At 43.7% G+C, this 23066-nt stretch overlaps 2 protein-coding genes across 5 annotated transcripts in view; one reads left to right on the forward strand and one right to left on the reverse strand.

Annotated features, from left to right (window-relative positions):
- Vil1 (villin 1) overlaps positions 1 to 11794 on the forward strand; it is a 31746-nt gene extending 19952 nt beyond the window's left edge. Inside the window, exons 18-20 of the mRNA XM_051190463.1 lie at positions 1407 to 1475; positions 3126 to 3266; positions 11646 to 11794. Of these exons, the coding sequence (XP_051046420.1) occupies positions 1407 to 1475; positions 3126 to 3266; positions 11646 to 11759 (324 nt within the window). The 3' untranslated portion in view covers positions 11760 to 11794. The remainder of the gene's footprint in view (positions 1 to 1406; positions 1476 to 3125; positions 3267 to 11645) is intronic.
- A 636-nt stretch (positions 11795 to 12430) lies between these two features.
- Positions 12431 to 23066, reverse strand: part of Usp37 (ubiquitin specific peptidase 37) — a 64968-nt gene continuing 54332 nt past the window's right edge. For all 4 annotated transcript variants that reach the window (XM_051190465.1, XM_051190467.1, XM_051190464.1 and 1 more), the window contains 4 exons: positions 19846 to 19961; positions 17939 to 18008; positions 16676 to 16814; positions 12431 to 16220 (listed from right to left, as the gene is read on the reverse strand). In XM_051190465.1, the coding sequence (XP_051046422.1) occupies positions 16133 to 16220; positions 16676 to 16814; positions 17939 to 18008; positions 19846 to 19961 (413 nt within the window). In that variant the 3' untranslated portion in view covers positions 12431 to 16132. The remainder of the gene's footprint in view (positions 16221 to 16675; positions 16815 to 17938; positions 18009 to 19845; positions 19962 to 23066) is intronic.

Below are 23066 nucleotides of genomic sequence, written 5' to 3' on the forward strand. Positions count from 1 at the left end.
TCCGTGGCTCTAAATTCTTTTTCTTTAATATTGGGTTTCTTAAAACAATTTTCTTTCTGTGCATTGGTGTCTTGACTGCATGTATGTCTGTATGAGAGTGTTGGGTTCCCTGAAACTGGAGTTAGAGACTGAGTTGCCATGTGGTGCTGAGAATTGAACCCAGGTCCTCTGAAGGGCAGTCAGTGCTCTTAACCACTGAGCTATCTCTCCAGCTCAGTACAGAGGGTCATATATGTGCTCTTACTGAGGAACAGGGAATCAGGCCTCCAGAGGTACCTGCTCTCCCCCCAGACCCCCACACCTGCCCTAAGGCTTGTGGCTCTGGGTGTTTTTAATTCCTAGAAACAATGGTTTAGGGGCAGAGCGATTAATTTCCTCAAATCCGCTGCCCCCTCTTCACCACTGATTTTTCTTTTCTCTCGACTCTTGTTGATTGATAGGCTGTTTCATCTTCAGGATGGATCAAATAAGTCCCCCCCACCCCGTGTGTATGTGTGTGTGTATGTATGATAGCTGTGCCTGTACATATAAGCACATGTGTATGCATGCAAGCGGAGGCCTGGGGTTCATATCAAGTGTTTTCCTTGATCATTCTCTACTTTATCTACTGAGGTAGGGTTTCCCTCAACTCAAAGTTCATAGGTTCATCTGGTGTAGCTAGCCAGCTAGCCCCCCCCCCCCGGGGTGGGGGAGTCCCCGTCTCTACTTCCTGAGAGGCTAAGAGGCTGTGGTTATATACAGGCAAGCTGTTAGCACCTGTCCAGTTGTTTTATGTGAGATCTGGGCATCTGCACCCCATTCTTCATAATTGGAAGGCAAGCACCTTTATGCACTGAGCCATCTCCCAGCCTCGGATTAAGCAAATTTTAAAGTAGCAGTGTGGATTCCTGGCCTCACAGTCAACTCCCATACCCCAACCCAACTGTCAAGATGGGCCTTCCCTGACCTCATTCATTCATTCAGCAAACACAATTCACTCAGGGAGGCCTGGGTCCTAGGCTTTAGGTCTTGTATATGGAAGAGACTCTTCCCTCCCCTGTCCACTGCTGGGGCTCCCTTTAAGTGCCCCAGGTCCCCTGAGTTTCTCAGAGCCCATGCTGAGTAGGCAGGATGTCAGTGCACGGACCTCATAAGGGATCAAGAAAGCACATATTCTTCTCCATTCCCTTGTCCAGCTGAGCAAGGACCACTTAACCACCTTGCCCTTTTCTGATGTTACCCCCTTTGGCCTTATTCTCTTATTCTCTCCGTCATCATTAGGGACCTGCCTTGCTTACTCACTCACTCTGAGCCACCTCCTGCCCTCTCCCAACCTAGTCCTAGATCGGCCTTCTTTCCACCCTTAAACAGCCATTTAATTCCTCTGCTGAGATGGGGGTCTGATCTGTTGTTTACTTTATTTGCAGAATGTCAAATCCTATGATGACCTGAAGGCAGAGCTTGGAAACTCTGGGGACTGGGGCCAGCTTGCTGATGTGAGTATGGGAGCTGCATGGCTAGCTCTAAATGGCCTGGAGGTGGTCATAGCAGTGGGAACCGAGAGAATGTTAAGAGAGGAGCCGTCAGCCTCTTGTATCCCACCACCGTCTCCTGTCTCTTCCTCTGGAAGTCCTTGCTGGGTATAACACCCATGTCTCTCCATTTCCTACTGAAATGGCCTCATATATATATATATATATATATATGTATATATATATATATATATATATATATAACCACCCATGAGATAGCATATTAAATGCAGATTTTCTCCCCCTGGCTTAGTGATGTATGACTATAGTTGCAGGAGGCTGAGGCAGGACTAAGTAGAAATACCTAGTCTCAAAACAAAGAAACAAAATCACCCAGAAACAAAATTAGCAAATTTCAAGGCTTTATTCCAAAATATTTTGAGTTACTCCCAGGAGTATGCAAGCATTTGCATGTTCACGTGCGTACATGTGCACATGTGCATGTGTTCACATGTGTGTGGGGATCAGAGGCTGATGTGTCTTCCCTGATGGCTCTCTACTTTTATTTACTGAGTCAGGGTCTCTTGCAAACCCAGATCTCTCCAGTTCAGCTGGTCTAGGAGCTGACTTGCCTCTGGGATCCCTCATCTTTGCTTCTGGAGTCTACTGTTAGCAGGGGGACTGCCAGCCACTCTGCCTGACTTGTATGTGGGTGCCAGGGACCCAAACTCCAGTTCTTTTTTTTTTTTTTTTTTTTAATTTATTTATTTTTATTACATATACAGTGTTCTATCTGCATATCTACCTACACACCAGAAGAGGGCACCAGATCTCATAACAGATGGTTGTGAGCCACCATGTGGTTTCTGGGAATTAACTCAGGACCCCTGGAAGGGCAGCTAGTGCTCTTAACCTCTGAGCCATCTCTCCAGCCCCCCAAACTCCAGTTCTTAATGCTTGCATAGCAAGTGCTCTAACCATCACGCCATCTCCTCAGCCCCAGCTTCTGTATGCTTTAAATAAAAGGCCTAGTGGTTTGGTTACTTAAGCCATGGCCTGCCTGCCCCTGGGGAGAGGTGACCTCTGTAGGCACCATTACCCTTGGGAGCACTTCCCCAGGCAGAATGGTTGTGACTCTTCCAGTATTTGTCACTTATCAGAGGTGTGTTTAGCCTGTAAGCTTGGGATATGAACTCAAGCCTACCTTTGAGAAGGTCACAGGCTCACAGAAGAAACAAAGCAAGGTTTAGCTCCTTCACACATCAGAACCTGAGAGCAACTTCTTTCAAGCACATGAGGGTAATTAGGGAGGACATTCCGTCCCCCTCCAATCACAGGTTGAGGACACTATGGCGCTTAGGTTAACCCCTTCTTGTGGACAGCTAGGTCAAGGCGGAGTGAATTTATAGATGACAGTTTTACAACAGATATGAGATAAAGGGTCATAAATGGCCAAGAAAGAGTAGATGTCACACTCCAGGGGCAGTGTGTGGGGGAGGCCATGGAGAAGTTAGTCATTGGTCAAATAGTCAGATGCAGGGCACTTGGCTGTTATAGGAGTGTGTGTGTGTAACAGGGGACAGGGAGAACCAGGAGAAGACTCCTGAAGAAGGTACGCTAAAATGAAGAGCATGCCAATGTAGGCTGCTGAAGTGTGTCTTCCTTCTTTCCTAGGAGGTCACGAGTCCCAAGGCAGATGCATTCACTGCCAGTACCAGCCTCGTTTCTGGGCCCTTGCCCATCTTCCCCCTGGAGCAGCTGGTGAACAAGCCTGCAGAGGAACTCCCTGAGGGTGTGGACCCCAGCAGGAAGGAGGTGAGTGGGGCACACCCAGCGGGCGAGGCCAGTCCATTTATTGGGAAACCTAACTGAGCTCAGACTGCCCAGCAGAGGACTGGTGCTTGGTGGGTACAGCACCTTCATGGCAGTTTATACCCCCTGGAACAGGGCAGAGTGGCCCAATTACTGCTCAGTTGAGCCTGGGCGTTGCCAAGTATGCCAAGGTGAGGTTGTGTGGGCATCAGGAGGGACCTTCTGGAAGGTGACAGGAACCTGAGTCATGGGAGCAAAGTGAAGTCCTCCTGGAGGAGCAGCAGCAACTGTGAGGGCAGAGGGAGCACAGACCTGGGAGCAAACACTGGTGAGGCGTGGGGGCGCCTGCCTTGGGGACCTAGTGTGGCTCAAGCAGTGGAGGTCAGGTATTCATCTTTTAAAGTTTAAATTAAAATGGTATTTGTTTGAGATAGGGTCTCACCATGTAGCCTTGGCTGAATTGGAACTTGCTATGTAGATCAAGCTGGGCTTGAACTTGCAGTGATCCTCCTGTCTCTGCCTAAAGCACGCACTACTAAGTATGCTTTTTTGCTTTTGTTATTTTATTAATTCATTAACTTATTTATTTATTTATTGGAGACAGGGTCTCTCTATGTCCTGCGACTCATTATATAGACGGGGCTAGCCTTGAACTTAGATCTCCTGCCTCTGCCTCTTGAGTGCTGGGATTAAAGGCATGCGCCACGATGCTTGGTCTCTGTTTTTGTGATTTCAAAAAAAGATTTTATTTTTAATTTGTGTGAGTGTGTGCTGGTATGAGTGTGAATATGGGTGGCGGCTAGAGGCATTGGATGCCCTGGAGTTAGTCACAGGTGGTTGTGAGCTGCCTAGTGTGACCGCTGGGAACTGGAGGACCTGTGTCCTCTGTAGAAGCAGTATGTACTCTGAACACTGAATCATCTCTCTAGGCCCCGCCCCTTTTGAGATGGGGCCTCATGTAGCACAGACTAGCTTCAAACTTGCTATGTAGAGGAGGGTGACTTTGAACTTCTAACCCTCTTACCTTCTCACTCCCCAGGTACGGGGATCAGGGGCTTTTGTCAATATGTCAGAAGCTCCTCTGGCTGCACAGTGAGGAGTAGATTAATGGATGGCAAAGCGCAGCCAGGACACCTGCTGGGGAGAGCTGGTGACATACATGACTGCAGCAGCACTATGGACGAGGGAAAACTGTCATTCCCAAGATACAAAGCCCTGGGCCAGTAAGGCTCAGAGTTTCTCTGTCACTTAAAGCAGTGGTTCTCAACCTTCCTAATGCTGCGGCCCTTTAATACAGTTCCTCACGCTGTGGTGACTCCCAACTATACAATTATTTCGTTGCTACTTCATAACTGCAATTTGTTACTGTCCTGAATTGTAAATATCAAATATGAGAGCTCCCCCGCAAAGGGGCTGAGACCCACAGGTTGAGAACCACTGATTTAAAGCCTCATCCAGGCTGCAGGGTGCTTTGGTAGGCAGGTCGTTCAGAGGACACTGGGGCTCCTCAGTACAGCAGACTACCTGGTAATGGCAACGTCAGGCCTCTGTGGCTGCAAGGAAAACTTGTCAAAAAGTAGTCTGGGAGGCTGTGGAGATAACTCAGAGGATAAAGCACCTGATGCACAAGGGTAAGGACCTGAGTTCAAATCTTCAGAATGGCTAGAGGTAGCATGTGCCTGTGATGTGATTGCTCCTGCATCACGATAGTAGGCAGAGATAGACTACCTGGGAGCTCAAGGCCAGCTGGTCTGGTGTACATAGCAGTGAAAACAAACAAACACAACAACAACAACAAAAAACCCAAACCTTCTAACAAAGTGGAAGGTTAGGACTGAGGTTGACCTCTGTCACATACACCTTCACAGGTGTGTGCTTGTGCTCACACACATACATGCACATACATCATACACACACAACCATATTGTGAGCTGGGTGTGGTGGCTTATACCCTGCAACTCAAGCACTTAGGAGGCTGAAGCAGGAGGATCATCCTAAATTTGAAGCTGGTTTGGGCTGCTTTTTGCCTCAGGGGCCTCCATCATGCATGCTCCTCCAGCTTCTCCTGTGAGGCTGTAGAAAGCAAGAAGACACCTATGTCCTTACTATATAGCTCTAGGACACTCTCACTAGAGCCAGAAGCTTAGTTGATCTCTTCCATACAGAAAAGTTTTAATACATTGGGCATGGTGTCACATACCTATAACCTCAGATCTTGGGATGCTGAGGCAGGAGGATCATTTCTTGTTTGAGCCTAGCCTGGGCTACTTACTGAATTCAAGATCAGCTTGGGCTATACTATGAGACTCGTATCTCTACCTACCATCCCATCTACAGTCAAGAAAACTATTCTAGGGCTGGGAAGATGACTCAGTCAGCAATTGGTTGCTGTGAAACCCAAGAACCTGAGTTCAATCCCTGGTACCCACATCAAATGCAATGCGTGAGATTGGAGAAATGGCATAGAGCACCAGAGGACCCAGGCATAGTTCCTAGCACCCACAAGGTGGTTGCCAATCACCCAGAATTCCAGTTCCAGAGTGTTTGATACCCTCTTCGAACTTTTGCAGGCACTGCATGAATGTGCATGTATATACATGCAGGCAAAAAACACACAAATAAATCTAAAAGAACAAAAAAGCCATTTCATGCTTGTAATCCTAGCTCTGATGAAGTGGACACAGAAGGGTCTGCTGGAGCTTGCTGGTTAGCCAGCCTAATGAGAAACTGTCTCAAAAAAAAAGGTAGATGACTGCCAAGATTGTCCTCTGGTTTCTACACACACACACAGACACACACACACAGAGACAGACACACACACAGAGACAGACACACACACAGAGACACACACACAGAGACACACACACAGAGACAGAGACACACACAGAGACAGAGACACACACACACAGACACACACACACAGAAACACACACACACAGACACACACACACAGACACACACACACAGACACACTCACGTGCAGAGACACACATGCACACGCAGACACACACACATGTGCGCAGAGATACACATGTACACAGACACGCACGGGCACAGACACGCACGCGCACAGACACACACGCACAGACACACAGACACGTGCACACAGACACACACACACACACAATCTAGTTACGGTCAGAAATAGAGTAAGAGCAGCAAGCTGGGGTAGGGACCGGGTCTTGAGTGCTGGTACACTACCACGAGAGAAGGATTTCTGAGGGGTGGGACAGCATGCTCCTGAACAGAGAGCTGTCAGGCTGAAAGGGAGGCTAGTGCTGCAGACGGCAGCATCAGTACAGCCCAAGACTCAGATTATTTAACATCAGCTCCCAGTAGCTGATTATTTAAGATTTTTTAACAGACAGAGCCTTGTTGCATAGCCCAGGCTGGCCTCAAACTCACAGAGATCCCAAGTGCTAGGATAAAGTGTTGTTGTTTTGTTTTTAGATTAACATTTTTAAAGATATTGTATGTGTTTGTGTTTTGTCTATATGTTTATATGCACACCACATGTATGTCTGTTGTCTGCAGAGGTCAGAAGGCATCAGATCCCCTGTAATGAGCTACAGATGGTTGTGAGCCATCATGTGGGTGACAGGATACAAACTTGTGTCCTCTGCAAGATCAACAAGTGTTTTTAACCTCTGAGCCTTCTCTCTAGCCCTTGGGGTTTTTTGAGACAGAGTTTCTCCATGTAGCCCTGGCTGTCCTGGAATGTGCTCCATAGACCACGCTGCCCTCAAACTTGGAGATCTGCCTGCCTCTGCCTCCCAACTGCTATGATTAAACACTTGTACCACCAGGCATGATTTTTTTTTTTTTTTAAATCATGGATCTTGTTGAGAAAGGGGAGAGTAAAATTTCAGACTTTGCTGGGCGGTGCCTTTAATCCCAGCACTCGGGAGGCAGAGGGAGGTGGATCTTTGTGAGTTCCAGGACAGCTGGGCAACACAGAGAAACCATGCCTTGAAAAACCAAACCAAACCAAACCAAAAGATTTCAGACCTTTTTTGGCTCCTCCAAACTCTGCAGGTGAGCCATCAGCAAGAGTGGGGTGGTGGGTGGATCTCCATGAAGGCAGCAGGAACAGGGTAAGGGAAGTGTTGCTGAGTCAACCTCAAGGAGGCAGATGTGGGCTTGAGTGAGACTGGAAATCAGCTGGCAGGCCTGCGGAGATCAAGAGCCGGACCCATGAAGGATTCAAGTTCACTGGGATGGGCAGTCCCTGCTATCCAGCTGGGGTCAGAGTCCAGCAGTCTTGACACAGCTCAGAAGTCAGCCTCACCGGGTCAGCCAGGAGGGTACTGTGGATCCATGTGCAGATCAGTCTTAGCAGCTGTAGCTGTGAAAAAAAATAGGAGAAAGGGATTCCAGTAACAGACTTGGCATCCAGCAGCTGTTCCTACCCACTGATATCCTTATTTATTCCATTCCAAAACAAGGTACTCTGCCGCCCTACCTGGGGACTGGCAAGGCTCCCAGGAGCCTTGTGGAGAAAACGGTCAGCCTGGGAGGCAAGCCTAATGAGGGTAGGGAACAGGGGATGCCACACCCATCTGAGCTTGAAACCCATCTCCAGCGTTTGGTAAGAAGCTGCTCAGTGCAGCCACTCTGGGAGTCAGAGAAATGTCCCCTAGGGCAACTCTACTTCAGGAGAGCAGTCAACGACTTAAACTGTTAAACTAGGCCTTACATGTAATACGCAAGTGCTGGGTTACGGAGCTCCCCTGCTCTGCCTTCCAAGTTCTGGGTTACAGGTGTGTGCCACCATATCATTTCCCCCAGCCTTTTAAATTTTAACTTGCTGATTTTTATTGTTTCCTTTTAAAGATTTAATATTTATGTGTATGGGTGCTTTGCTTGAAAGCATGTTCCGTGTACCATGTGCACATAGTACTCCTGGACACCAGAAGAGGGCGTCGGATCTCCTGGAACTGGAGTTAAAGATAGTAGTGAGCCACCATGTGGGTGCTGAGAACTGAACCTGGGTCCTCTGCAAGACCAACAAGTGGTATTAACCACTGAGTCATCTTTCCAGTTCCTTTCTATTATTTATTTATCTATTTATCCACTTGTAGATATAGTCTTACTATGTAGCCATGACTGGCCTGGAAACACCATGTTGGCCTGGAACTCAGAGACCTGCCTGCCTGTCTCTGGAGTGCTAGTGTTAAAGGCATGTACTACAATGCCAGATTCCCAACGTGTGTTTTTGGGGTGGGGAATGGGGGAGGACAGGTTCTCTATGCTGCCTTCCAAAAGAGTAGCTCTTACAAGAGTGCTGAATCATCACTCCAGACCCAGTCTTAAAAGAGAATGTTTGAGAGATGGTCTTGTTAGGCTGCTCAGGTTAGCCCTGAACTCAGTCTGTAACGCTTGAACTTCCCATCATCCAACCTCAGCTCTTCTGAGTATAGACTGCCTCACCAGTTCTAGCCCCTGCTCCTGTCAATGCCTAGGGAAGTAGAGATGAGGACTGAGGGGCTACTACCTTATGACCACTTTAATCTGCCTCTTATGTGAGTGTGTCTGGTTGGTAGTTAGTTGCCTTAAACAGCACAGCCATCTTCCTATCATCTCAGAGCTCAGGGATAAAGGTCACTTCAGAGAGTTTCCTCTTACATCTTAAAATATCTTATATGTAGGTGGGTAGTGACTCCCAGTGGTTACTAGGAGCAAAGTTCCATTGTGCTATGGAATCATCAGGGTCACTCACAGGATGAACTAGTCGGGGTCATTTAACCAAGTATGTTACTAGGCAGAACTGGATTCTGCATTTGTCCTTTGTAGCTTCTCGTCTTACACTGTTTCCTGCTTTCCTCAGGCCTGCTTTCTACCGCTATGATTCTCACCATCCCTAATCAAAAACATTTCCTACAAAATAACTAGCCGACATGTTCAAGGAGATAGAAGGTTGGTGGGCTGTAATGTGTCTTTAGTCAGGAATCTGAAGACTAAGAGAAAGGAAGGTCACCTGTGAGCATAACAATACCTGTGAGTCTAGGGTGGAAAGGTTCAGGCAACTGCCAAAGTCTGAAGCAGTTCCACTCAAGGCAGGAAGTCAGGTGATGTAGGTGAGGATTCCAGCAATCAGAGGACTATGGCTTTCTTGTTAGTTTCATCTGAAAAGTTTGCCACGTCTCTGTCTGCAGAGGACTGGCTTCAGATCCTCAGGGTACCAGAATACAAAGATGCTGCTGTATAGAAAACAGCAGGATTTTCTGTATTTGCCTGTGACACTCAAGTATCCTTCCATATACATTAAATCATCTCAATTTAAATTATTACAATGTAAATGCTCTGCAGTTATGCTGTGTTGTTCAGAGGTAATGGTAAAGTCTGCATACGTTCTATAGTTTTTCATCTGTGGCTGGTTTATTCATGCATGTAGAACCTACTACTAAGAGCTGACTATTGAAATCAGACTTCATGCCGTGTGTGTGTGTGTGTGTGTGTGTGTGTGTGTGTGTGTGTGTGTGTGAAGGACAGGCAAGGTTTTTATTGAGGACTAACAGCTCCCTGCAGAAATGGGTGTTGCCCCAGACTGTGTCTTTGCAAATGCTATAGCAGTATGTAGTATGTTTGCCTGTTGCTTGCCTTGTTCATTAGGACCACAGCAAGCCCTACTTTTGTAAAGCAGAGTAGAAAGCTGGGAGGTGGTGGCCGACACCTTTAATCCTAGCACTCAGAAGGCAGATGGATCTGTTAGTTTGAGGCCAGACTGGTTTACAAAGCAAGTTCCAGACAGCCAGGGCTATTACACAGAAAAAGCCTGTCTTGGAAAAATAAAAATGAAACAAACCATAGCACAGAAGAACCAGGAGGAGGACAGACTGTTGCTAGAAGGGCCTTGAGCCCCATGACAGCATTGGAGGCTTGATTTATTCATGCTGGGGCACAGTGCTTGCTTTTGGGTCCAGATTTGGATCCACTATTGGTGAATCACATAATGTTTTTTTTTTTTTTTAAACACAGGGTTTCTCTGTGTAGCTTTAGAGCCTGTCTTGGAACTTGCTCTGTAGACAGGGCTGGCCTCGAACTTGGAGATTCACCTATCTCTGCCTCCCAAGTGCTGGAATTAAAGGCATGTACCACCACTGCTTGGCTAACTTTCTAAAATTTGTGTGTGTGTGTACCACAGCACATATGTATGTTGGCCAAAGGACAACTTCAGGGTGTCATTTTCTACTTTACCAGGTGGGTTCCAGAATCAAATTCAGGTGCTTAGGCATAGCAAGCAAGCACCTTTACCCACTAAGCCATCTTGCCAGCTCTCTCATAGCTTTTTTGAGTACTTACAATTTTTTTACTTATGTGTATGAATGTATATGATGTGTACATAGGTATCCAGAGGCCAGAAGGTGGTATAGAATCCTCTAAAGCAATGGTTCTTTATCTTCCTAATGCTGTGACCCTTTAATACAATTTCTCATGTTGTGGTGCCCCCCCCCCAACTGTTATTTTCGTTGCTACTTCCTAATTTTGCTGTTATGAATTGTAAATATCTGACATGTGACCCCCAAGTTGAGAACTGCTGCACTGGAGTTAGATAGCTGTGACATGTCCTGTGTTGGTGCTGGGAACAAAATCCCTATCCTCTCTGGAAGATCAGGAATCTTTCTGAACAGCTGAGCCATTTATCCAGCACCTTGAATATACTTTCTTGTGAGACATTTTTTTTCTTTCTTTTTTCCATAAATGGTGCACACCTTTAATCCTAGCACTTTGGAGGCAGACAGGTTGCTGAGTTTGAGGCAAGCCTGGTCTACATACTGAGTTCTAACATAGCTAAGGCTGTTATACAGAGAAACCCTGTCTCAAAAACAAACATACCTACATATATACACACATATATCCTAGCTAGCCAGGTGTGGTGGTGTACACCTTTAGTCCTACTACTCAGGAGGCAAGAGTTCTGGGTCAGCCAAGGCCACATAGTAAGATCCTATTTCAAAGAAAGAAGTATCTTCCATTTTCGGCTAACATAGTCCTGGCTTTGAGCCCAGCAGCATAAAAACTGCCTGGTAGCACTTGCCTGTGACCTTAGGAAATAGGAGCAAGTCTAGGAGCTCAAGGCCTGCCTTAGCAGAGTTCATGCCCCAACCTGGGTCACGAGGCTTTAGAGTAGGAGTCTACAGGTAACAGAAGCTCCTTAAACAAGCCCAGGTCTGAGGCCTGGTTTCAAGACTAACATGGCGGGCAGAAGGCTGGCTGACCACACAGCCATTTATTCACTTCCTTCTCCTTCCCTTTCCTGGCTCATGACAGTGTTTGCTTTTGTTTCTCATTTGTTTGATCATGTCACATCTGTATGAGTCATCCGAGCAAACCCAGGGGAAGAGTGTGACCTTTTACCTTTGCCCTCTGGTCCTCTCCTAGGAACACCTGTCCATTGAAGATTTCACTAAGGCCTTGGGGATGACTCCAGCTGCCTTCTCTGCTCTGCCTCGATGGAAGCAACAAAACCTCAAGAAAGAAAAAGGACTATTTTGACAAGCATAGCTCTGGCTGTCCAGCAGCCCCCTTACCTGCCTGTGAGGGCTTTGTTCCGCCATTACGGCTTTTCCTGCTATGCCAGTTGAAAATGTCCAATTGTATCTGTGAGCCAGTGTGAAAGTCCCTTCAATTTACAACAGTGATCGATCTATTCATCCCTTCAGAAAGGTGCAGCGTCCCCTAGTGTCTTGTTCCAGAGTTCTTTCCTTAGCTACTCCAGTTGCCACTAGCATGTGCGGTTTTTCTCCAGCACTTTCCCTTACAGCAGGGCAGTTGGAGTGTTTGGCAGTTTGACATCATTCCCAAGGGAAGATCTTTCCTCACTGCCTTCCAGGGTCCTGAGTTAGGGGACCCCTTCTTTGAAAGCTGGAGACCTAAAGGGAATTCTGAGAGGCAGGTGTTATTTCACCCCTCCTTCATACTCTAATAGCACAAATGGAAAGCTTAGCTAAGGCCAGTGCTGGGTTTACATGCTGTTACCCAGAAGTCTCTGCAAAGCTTCAGACTCCTCAGATGACAACATCAGGAACATGGGTTTGCTACAACCAGAAGCCAATAGAAGGTGATTTTCTCTTAAAAAAAAAAAAAAAAAAAAAAAAAAAATGGCTATTCAGTGTCCCCAGGAATGTGTCCTTTTAAAGAAACAAGTCAAACTAATGTAAGGTTAATAATAAAGGCTTTAATGTCTCTCACACACTAAAATAACAACCCCCCCAAAAAACAAATAAACAAAACTCTGTATAATTTAAAAAGGAAACAAAAACAAGGAAAAACCATACAGGATACAGAGGAACAGTTCTGCTAAAACACAGATAAAGTGCCGTTCCACATACACATCAATAATCAGAACCAGAAGTCACTGAACACAAAGAAGCCACCTCACATAGTGGCCAAAGCTGCCAGCACATCTGGGATCGGCTCAAACACAAAGCGCAGGAACCTCGCTTCTGTCCTTTCCCCCAGGCATGAAGGACCCCACCAAGAGCCAGGGAAGGGTGAGGAGGAGAAGCCAAGAGGAAAGGAAGCTAGGACACCGGTGCACACACCCAAGGTGGTCTCCCTCTTCCCACTCTTATTCCAACAGATTGGTTCAGACTACTGCCCTTCTTTGTTCTTGCATCTGCCTTGATACACCCGGATTCTGACCCAGACCCTTATCTACCTTTCTCTCAGGCCTGAGGGACTATCTGTAATATTTAAGTCTATTGTCACTAAAATGTTTATTCATACAGGCACACCTAGAACTAAAACCTCCAAACCTTAGATACATATAGCACACATGGAAACAATTTACTAATCGTGTAGAAATGAAAGACTGCCTCAAATCTAGTAACCAAAGCAAATACAAAAGAGTCTACTTTGGTAATATAAAGAATAATCCTGTTACAAAACTCCCATGGCCAAGAAACTGTACTTTCCCAATAAAATATGTATTTTCCAGATAGTAAGGCAGTATAGACAGGATTTTGGGTAATGCATTTAAAAGATGTTAGAGGGTAGAAATCTGGTTCGTATACCTTTTCATGGAGAGAGTACTGCCACACAGGCAGAGGGGTGGACACAGCTATAACCTGCATGTTGTGCTGAGCTGTTTGCTTTTCTAAAAGTGTCCCTATACATACAAGATTCACAAGTACTGGGATCTAGTTAAGAGATCTGCACGTGCTTGTGTGGTCCAACCACAGCAACTGCAGTATAGAAGAAATTCAGAGTTCCTTTGCTGAGGTTCCCACTATCAGAGCCTTTTCCTTGGAGTTCTATGCTTCATCCAGAAGACAGAAAATGTGTAGTTTAATATTTGCACCTAGAGTTAACTGACCTGTGTGTACTTACACCTTAAAATGTAAATATATCTACACTGGCTGTGTCTGCTACTGAGCTGTTTAGGTTAAGCCTGAACATAGAGAGTAAGCAACCAATTAGGAATCAATAGAAACAGAACAATTCATGGATTTACTTATTCTTCCTGCTGGGCCATAACCTACGAGTGTATGTATATACATCTATCCCTATAAAACAAGAGTTCAGTGTCTCCATAGGCCTAAATGATAGTCTTGGCTACTAAAAAAACAAAACAAAACAATATCCACACAGCTTTTTAACTCTGCATAATACAGGCCCCCCCAAAAAATTTATTTTCTCATCCAAAAAATGTTGGCTAAGATCAAAATATCGCAAGGAGTAATAATTGCTATGAAATTATAGGTCAGTCATTTAAAGTAACGTAAGCACATACTTGACATTTTACACAGAAGGTCATTATGCACACTTAAGGTGACTGACACACTTCCATTCTAATCACCTGTCCCTTCTTGGCCCAGCATGTTAACTGCTCTACCCCCCCAATTCTGGGATCAGTGTTAAAAAAAGAAATATATTTACTCATAATCTTAAAATATACACAGCCAGCTTCGAACAACCAATACCCCTTTCAATATAGTCCAGGTCACATTGCCATTTAGAGTCAGATTAAAGGAAAATTAAAGGAATGAAGGGAGGAGAAGGGGAAGGCTGACAAGGCCATAGTATGGACAGAATGTAAAATTCAAGGCCTAAAGTTGTAAGTAGTAACCTATTTTCAACTATCAAGTCCTGCCCAAGACATGAAGGTCAAACCAGCCTGGTTCTGTGTCAAGTGCACTTCTACACCAGCTCATACATAAACCTAGGTTCAGGGCATTCTTTCTATTTTCCTCCAGGCCTCACAGCAAACCTATTCATTTCAATAGCTCAAAGTTCTCCAGGGCAAAGATGGGAGACACCACGCTAAAGCACACAATCACTACTTCACTTGAGATAACCAGTCACTTTCAAACAAAACAGGTATCTTACCCGTGCCACTTTGGAACATTCACTACAGTGAGTGCAAGAGATGGTAGGAGTCAAAGTGCTAATCAGTAGTCAAACAAAAGCACCGAGGCCATTACACCTCAATGATTCAGACCTTTAGAAGTGATTATGTAAGAATGCACCCAGGTTCCAGGAGACTGGCTGGAGCTCTCTGAATACAATCTTCCAGAAAAGATGTTGCAGAAAAGTAATGGGTTTTAATATCCCCGAAAAATCTGACATGGTTTCACACATACCCCAGAACGCAAAGTAGTTTTCCCATTAGTAATAAAAGCAAGAATTAGAGAAGGAAACAAATGCAGGTTTCATTTTGCTAGTCTGTGCAATTCCCTCAGGCTCACTCTTTTTATGGTTTCATTAGCTGCTAAACCAGGCAGGTAATGTTGGCTAAGTGACTTGGGCAGCACTTGCCATTGCATCCTCAAGAGCACCTAAAAAGTAAGAGGTGTACTGTGCACCTTTGGTAGCTTCTGGAATCACCTACAACTATCCTCCTAATTCTCATCCCACTACTTGCAACATTGTTCAGCTTTGTGGTCCAGTCTGTACTGGACCATAAAAATCAGCATGCCTCTTGTTTTTCTCTGCCTGGGAGACAGAGACTATCATTCTTCCCTGCCCTAAGCATCCCTGTCAAGGGAGTCTCAGTTGAAGCAATAATGTCTTTGAACCTTTTATAACTGAGGTTTTAATCCATTGGGGTTATGTCTGCTCCACGGGCAAATGATACAGAAGAAAATATAAGCTTCTAGTTTTACCACAGAACAATATGGAAGGAGTATGAAGAACACACTATGTGGAGGCATCTCTGAGAGAAAATGCCAAGGGCATATGATAAATAGCAAGTGTGGGACTGAAAGATTCTAAGCACCAACAATCCATTTTTTTTTTTTGAACCTGCATAAAAGCAGCATTAGAGTCATATAATCAAAAGAAAAATAAAGCTCAAATCAGGCTACAGAAATGCCTCTTACACGGAAAATAAACTGTTATTAGTGTAACTGGAATCCCAGTGAACTTTACTCATAAGAAACACATGAAAGGTTGGACTTGAGTGAAGCCACCCAAAAAGCAAAAGTTAAAAGCCAAATGATATGTGCATCTTCACACCTTCCTCAGAGGAATGTGCATGGACACTCTGGTTTCTCCTCCAAACAGCTGTGGCATTCATTGTGAGCAGGCATACTACTTCTGGTGGCTTATCCTAGCTCTTTAAGGCTCCATTCATTCCATGTGTGCATGGGTATGTACATATATATATTTACAGCATGTGTTCCTAAGACAAAGAAAGAGTCACTCTTGTAGGAGAAAAAGGATAATCAGCTATAGATGAGACCAAGGTTTCCATAAAACAGCATGGAGCGTTGCACATGACTGAATTTTGTCTTTTGGTTTGGCCCTGAGCTGTGTGTTGCTCCTGCATCAAGTAGAGTTGCAAACTCTCTCTGGGCAGAGGAAAGGTGTGTGGGAGGCAATGGGTGAGGAGCACAGTTCATGTTGCCAGCCCAGCAGTCTGCTCTTCACGAAGCCTGACGGGCAGCTTTTCCCACTTCCATGCTAAGGGCATCAGAGTTTTTCTCTGTCTCCAGCAACTCATCAAAGATTTCCCTGAAAATAAACAATAAATAAATAAACAAACAACTCAATAAGAAGAGGCAAAGTACAGGCAAGGGGGAAAAAGCAACACAACAGGAAATGGATACAGATAAAACTGCACAGTCCTACTTGGCATGTAGATTCCATTAAACTTTTTTTTTTTTTTTTAAGCAGTTTACTTGTTTGAGTATCATAACCCTGGAAGCTGATTTCTGAGAGTGCCAGTGGTTGGCTTTAGTAAAAATCCCGTGTAGTTCCCATTCACATGATCAGACCTCACTGACAACTGGAAGATCAACCTATGACAAGATAGGTTCTATCACACAGAGCAAACTATTGTAAATATAATTCCCAGGTAATCCTGTGAGATGATAATGGTGAGTTATAAAGTGACGGAAGAATCTCGTTTCCAAGATGAGTTCAGGTAACTCCACCCTGTCCTTCTACCTGTTGGGTTGGTCTCTTACTTGTGCATGTAGAAGAAGATGTAGCCGCTCCGATCTCGGTCATTCTGCACAGTAGCCTCTTGGATTTTAGAGACTTCCAGATCATTGTATGTGAACCATGCCTGTTTCTTAATGTCATACACATCACTTATGTAATGACCTGAAACAGACAAAATCTGAAATTAAGTTTTCTAAGACATATCACATTTTTCTTGGCTAGCAGAAGCTTGAGAAAGAGAAATCCTCATTCTCTGCTTTAGCAATATTTTTTTCTAAAATTCATCTGAAGACTATGTACTTCTTGTGTGGTATTCTATCACACAGCTACATTTCAGCTCTTGGCTATTTCAGACAGGGTCTCTTTAGAGAGCTCAGCTAACCTTGATCTCATCTATGTAGTTCACAAAGCCTTGGGTTTTTTCCTACCATGCTGCTTCTGCCTCTAAGTGTTTGGTACATTTCTATAACCATTGGGCAGAGACAGGAAGATCTCTGAGTTAGAGGCCAGCCTGGTCTACCGAGCAAGTCCAAGACAGCCTCCAAAGCTATAGAGAAACCCTGTCTTAAAAAACAAAAAACAAAAAAAAAAAAAAAAAAAAAAAAAAAAAAAAAAAAAGAATTGTACTAAACCCAGAGAAACATCTATTTATTTTTTGCATGTATGGCATGCACGTCTCTTCCTCAATCACTTCCCACTGTATTTGCTGTGGGTAGTGTCTTATTGAACTCATAGCTTTCACTAATCTAGCTATCTGGCTTTCTCTGGGGATCCCTTGTGTCTGCCTCCTTTGAGGATGGGCTTCTAGAGAGGCCACTGCATTTTTATGTGGGTGTTGGAATCCAAATTCTAGTTCTCATGCTTGGAAGGAAAGCACTTTATCCATTGAATCATTTCCCCAGGCTGAGACAACTTTTTAATAAATGTATTTGCTCAGAGGAATTTTCATCATTTATGCATAGAAAGCTAAAACAGCCACATAGACTTGCATAACTCACAAACAGTATTTATTAAAGCCAGACTGGCCCTGAACTCCTGCCCTTTCTAACTCTACTCCATGAAAGCTGGAATCACAGATGTGTACCCAACTTTCCAGTTTATGCAGCGGTGGAGATAAAACTTAGGGTTTCCTGCATACATTAGGCAAACACATTATCAATTACATCCTTAGCCTCTGAAATTTTTCTTATAAGACAACCTACACCTAACAAAGATAGGCAAGTGACAATAAGAGGGGCAAGGGGGCTACTTTGTTAACAAATGCTGACATCATGATGTCCACTTACCTGAGGACGAGGTGCTCCCAATGTGACTCACAACACTGATGAGCCGGTAGGAGTGAGGAAGAGCTCCCGTCTGAAAACACAAGTGGGCATAACTCAAGAAGAGTAAAATACTAAATTTAAATATATTAATCAAAGGTGATATAATCTTCAGTGCATAGTAACAAACTTTAGTGGTTACAAATTTTAAAAACCTTAGCGTATGAATTATATCTCCAGGAATTTTTCTAAGAAAATAATTTAAAAGAAAGCAATATACTTGGGACTGGAGAGATGGTTCAGCAGTCAAGAGTACTTCTTATACTTACAGAGGACTGAAGTTCAGTTCCCAGCACCCACACAGGTACCACAACTGCCTATAAAACTATAGCTCCAGGGGATTTTAGACCCTTATCAGGCATTTACAGAACACGCACACATACCACCAACCATACAAAAATAAACCTTCAAAAAAAAGTATATTATATATATATATATATATACACATACATACACACATATATATATAAATTAATTATTCACTGTAATATTCTAATCATAAAGCTAAAATATATCCAATAAGAATGCAATGACTGGTGGTAGATCAATTATATATATTATTCAGCTTTATAGAAAAATTTTATCTGTTAGCAACACCATTAGCTTGTTTTTCAAATTCACAAGAATGCACATAATAACTACAGCCCTACAAAAGTTATGATCAGTTACATACTAAACACCAGAAAGGAACGCTGCTGTGTTACTGCAATAATTATGGATAGATTCCTATATTTTTAAATACTGTATTAAAACACTGTTAATAAAAAGTATTCATATACTGTAGACTTCACAATAAAGTCAATGAATACAGTTATAAGTAAATAAAGAACCATTAACATGCTCATAAATTTTGATGAAGTAGTTTACTTTGGAGAGTTTATCTTAAGTTGGAAACTCAAAATGTGGAACAGTATAACCACACAGTAGCTGCACACAGTATTATAATAAAAATTGAAGTTGTATGGGGAAGCATGCCTGTAACCCCAGGACTCAGAAGGGTCTGAATTCTAGGCTAGCTTCACTATATATAGCGAGACCCTGTCTCAAAATACAAAATTCCAACACTTGGGAGGTACAGGTACTAGGATCAGGTCATTCTTGGTTATATAACTGGTTCTTGGTCAGTCTGAAATAAAGGAGACTTCATTCAAAAGGTAAAACAAACCCCCAAAAAATTGTAAATAAACTTTTTTTTCTTTGAACACAAGATGTTACTCTGATGCCTATGCTGGCCTTGAACTCTTCTTGGTGGATCTTCTTGTCTCAGCCTTCCAAGGGCTGAGGTTACAGGCATAAACTACTATGTCCAGCTAATTGTCGTTAAGAAATGGAATAAACTTTGCTTAAGTTACAACATTTTAAAGCACATGTGAAAGTGGGAATGACAAAATAATGTATTAACAGTTGTGTGCTAGAAGATTAGAATCCCAAGTAACATTTTTAAGAAAAGAGAAGAATTCCAGACATGGTGGTGACACACACCTTTAATCCCAGTGCTTGGGAGGCACAGGCAGACAAATTTCTGAGTTGGAGGCCAGCCTGGTCTATAGAGTGAGTTTCAGGACAGCCGGAGCTGTTAACAGATACTAATGTGCTCACTATTACAGAATCAACCCCACAGTTTTCACTAAATATAAAGATAGTTTCTTGGCAGAACTAAAGGTAAATTGATATATTTATGTCTTCAGTTATATGGACATACATACTTTTATCTAACAAGAACATAAGACAGCCAGGATGTATTTGTTTTATTTCAAAGGAAGGAAGAGATAAAGATAAGAAAGTAAAGGTGCTCTGACAGCAGCTGAGGAGGTAGAATTGAAGTTGTGCTACACTGGAGGAGAAAGGGCCCTGGCCGTCACCGACCATACCTCAGCATTCCTTTTCAGCTCCTCTGCTTCAGCTTCTGTGTACTCCATATCAAAAACATCCTCATTTCCAGAGTCCTCATCGGAGCCCAGGGAATCCAGAAAAGAGTTGTTAAACTCTGGAGAACAGAAAGAAGGGTGTTGTAAACATTCTTAGAATAGTCGTAAGATGGCTGGGAAGACAAACAGCTCAAGACAGGGCTAGACATGAGGATGCCCATCTGTGGTGCTAACACCGGGAAGATGGAAGTGTGAAGATAGTGAGTCTGAGGGCACTACAGACTATAAAACAAGAACAAGTCTCAAAATACTAAAACTAAAACAAGCTAAAAACCCATCTTGAGGTAGTCACCTCATCACCCTAAGAAAACATAAAATATTTTACTACCAAGGTTCCAATTAACTTGGGCACCCTAGGAAGTAAGTGCATACATAGACATCTATGGAAGAAATGTCCCTTTTCTTGTTTTCTGTATGTCCGTGTGTGTTCAGTTGACTGTGCACTGTGTATGGAGGTAGAAGTTAATCTCTGGGGTTGCTCCTTAGAAGCCTTCTACCCTTTAAAGAAAAAATAACCTTTATGTATAGGGGTTTTGTTTATATGTATCATTTGTGCACCACATGCATGCCTAAGTGTCCTCAGAGGCTAGAAACAGGTGACAATTTCTTGGAATTAGAGTCACACATGGTTGCGAACTGCCATCTGGGTGCTGATAATTGAACCTGGATTCTCTGGAAGAAAAACCAATGTTTTTAAGCACTGAGTCATCTCTCTAACACTTCTACCTGGATTTTTTTTAAGACTAGGTGTCTCACAGGCTCTGCTGAGACTATCTGTACCTCCCAGGCATTGTGATTAAAAGTATGCTTTACCTAGCTTACCAGAAGATGCTGGGGGAAAGAGTTTACCCAGCTGTGAACCCTGAGGGCTACAGTGACAACTGGTATGGCAAGATATGTGCATGGGTGCAATGGTGGCATGAAGGTTATGGTGGTATGCAATTGCATTTTAACTGGACGTAAGGTCTACTGCACAGGAGGAAACTCCTATCAAGTACTACAAATCTGACCAAGAACCAATGGCTGGGGAGCTTATAGAGGCAAGGGGTAAACCTACCACTACTATTTTGCTAAACAGTCATAGTATCAAACGGTCCTTTAAATTTGTGTGCACCTGGCAGTGATGGTGGCACACGCCTTTAATCCCAGCACTCAGGAGGCTGAGACAGTATGATAGATCTCTGGGAGTATGAGGATAGCCTGGTCTACAGAGCAAGTTCTAGGACAGGCTCCAAAAAGCTACACAGAGAAGCCCTTTCTCAAAAAAACAAAACAAAACAACAACAACAAAAAAGAAGTATCAAATGGCAACACAGCCAGGACTATATCAGGAAGTTTTCCTTTTTCAGTGTGGAAGTGAGCCTGAAATCTCTGAGAGCACATACTAGCAACAAGACATACGGAATTGAGTTCTCTAACATACTGGGACACAACACAACCAAACAAAAAGACAGCAAAGCAGAAGGGTGACTAGCTGTGCAGAGATGGGGTCAGAAGGAGTGGGAGAGGAACAAGAGTAGATAATGGGGGCACGTTTGATCAAAATGCATATGTACATGAAAATGTCACAATGAAAACAATGTATATTAATAAAAATATGTTGTGCTCATTGATTAGTTCAGCTATCAATCCTAATCAGAGAACCTTCTGTGTACAATATACAGTGGTTAACCTAGAAACTCACAACCAGTCAAAATGCAAAGAGTCTGAACTGTTCAGCCACAAATAGGACATTTACACCACACCACAGAAGAAGAGATGAAAAGACTAAGAGCCAAAGGTCATGAAGCCTGGAGTGAAAAAGTATCTTTGGACATGCCAGGCTGCTCTACTTAGGAATTCACAGCAGCTATGATTGCTTGCCCAAGACCAAGTCAATCAACATTACAGCAGGGAGTGATGTGGTGGTTTAAATGAGAATGGCAACCATAGGCTCACGCATTTAAATACTTGGTCCCTAGTTAGTGAAACTGTTTGGGAAGGATTAGGAGGTGTGTCTCTAGGGGTAGGTTTTGAGATGCTATTCCCAGTGTGTTGCTTGCTCTCAACTGTTCCTGTTGCCATGCCCTTGCTCCACCATCATGGATTCTAAATTTGTTTTACAAGACAAGGTTTCACTATGTAGCTTTGGAGCCTGTCCTGGAACTAGCTCTTGTAGACCAGGCTGGACTTGAACTTAAAGAGATCCGCCTGCCTCTGCCTCCCAAGTGTTGGGATTAAAGCCATGCACCGTCGCCGCTGCCGCCACCACCGCCTGGCTTAAATGTTTCCTTTTATAAACAGCCTTGGCAATGGCATCTTATCACAATCACAGAAATGAAACTATGTCAGGGGAAGGGACTCATGGGTACCACTGCTTGGATTTATGAAACGTTTATGGCTTCTTGGGGAGGGAGAAGCAGTTTTCTTTAAGGGTATAGTCTCTGGTATGTTGATCACATTCTAGTGGATGATGTCACACCCAGCAATATATGGGTAGTAATATTTGGATTTGATGGTTATATAGAAAAACATGAATGTTGTGGGGGATGAGTGTAGGGACATGGTAAATCAGGGAAGAATAAAGGGGAGGGTTGGGACATGAATATGACTGAAATATAATGTTATAAAATTCTCTAAGAATAACTAGGAATATTATATTAAACAAAACAAGTATATACCACCACACCTTGGTTTTTAGGTGGGTACTGGGGATCAAACTCAGGTCCTCATGCTTGTATAGCAAGCAGGTCCCCAACTTTTTTTTGAAATACATTTACATGATATAAATATCTTGGGGCTGGAGAGATGGCTCAGTTATCAAGAGCACTTACTGTACTTGCAAAGGACCCAGGTCCAGTTCCCAGCACCCACATGGCAACACACAACAGTCAATAACTCTAGTTTCTTTGACCTTCTCAGGCACACAGGCACACACACACACACACACACACACACACACACACACACACACACACACAAAACTTTCATGTACATTTAAAAAATTATCTAACCACAAGAAATGAATGAACTGAAAAATAATACATAATTCTTCAGATAATCTAAGTTCACTTATTCCCCCAAAAGAGGACAAACCAGACAGACCTCTAGCCCCAGCACTCAGGAGGCAGAGCCAGACAGATTTTTATGTGTTCAAGGCCAACCTGGTCTACATAAGAGAGTTT

This window comes from Phodopus roborovskii, unplaced genomic scaffold, assembly GCF_943737965.1.
Source record: "Phodopus roborovskii unplaced genomic scaffold, PHOROB, whole genome shotgun sequence".
Taxonomy (NCBI): domain Eukaryota; kingdom Metazoa; phylum Chordata; class Mammalia; order Rodentia; family Cricetidae; genus Phodopus; species Phodopus roborovskii.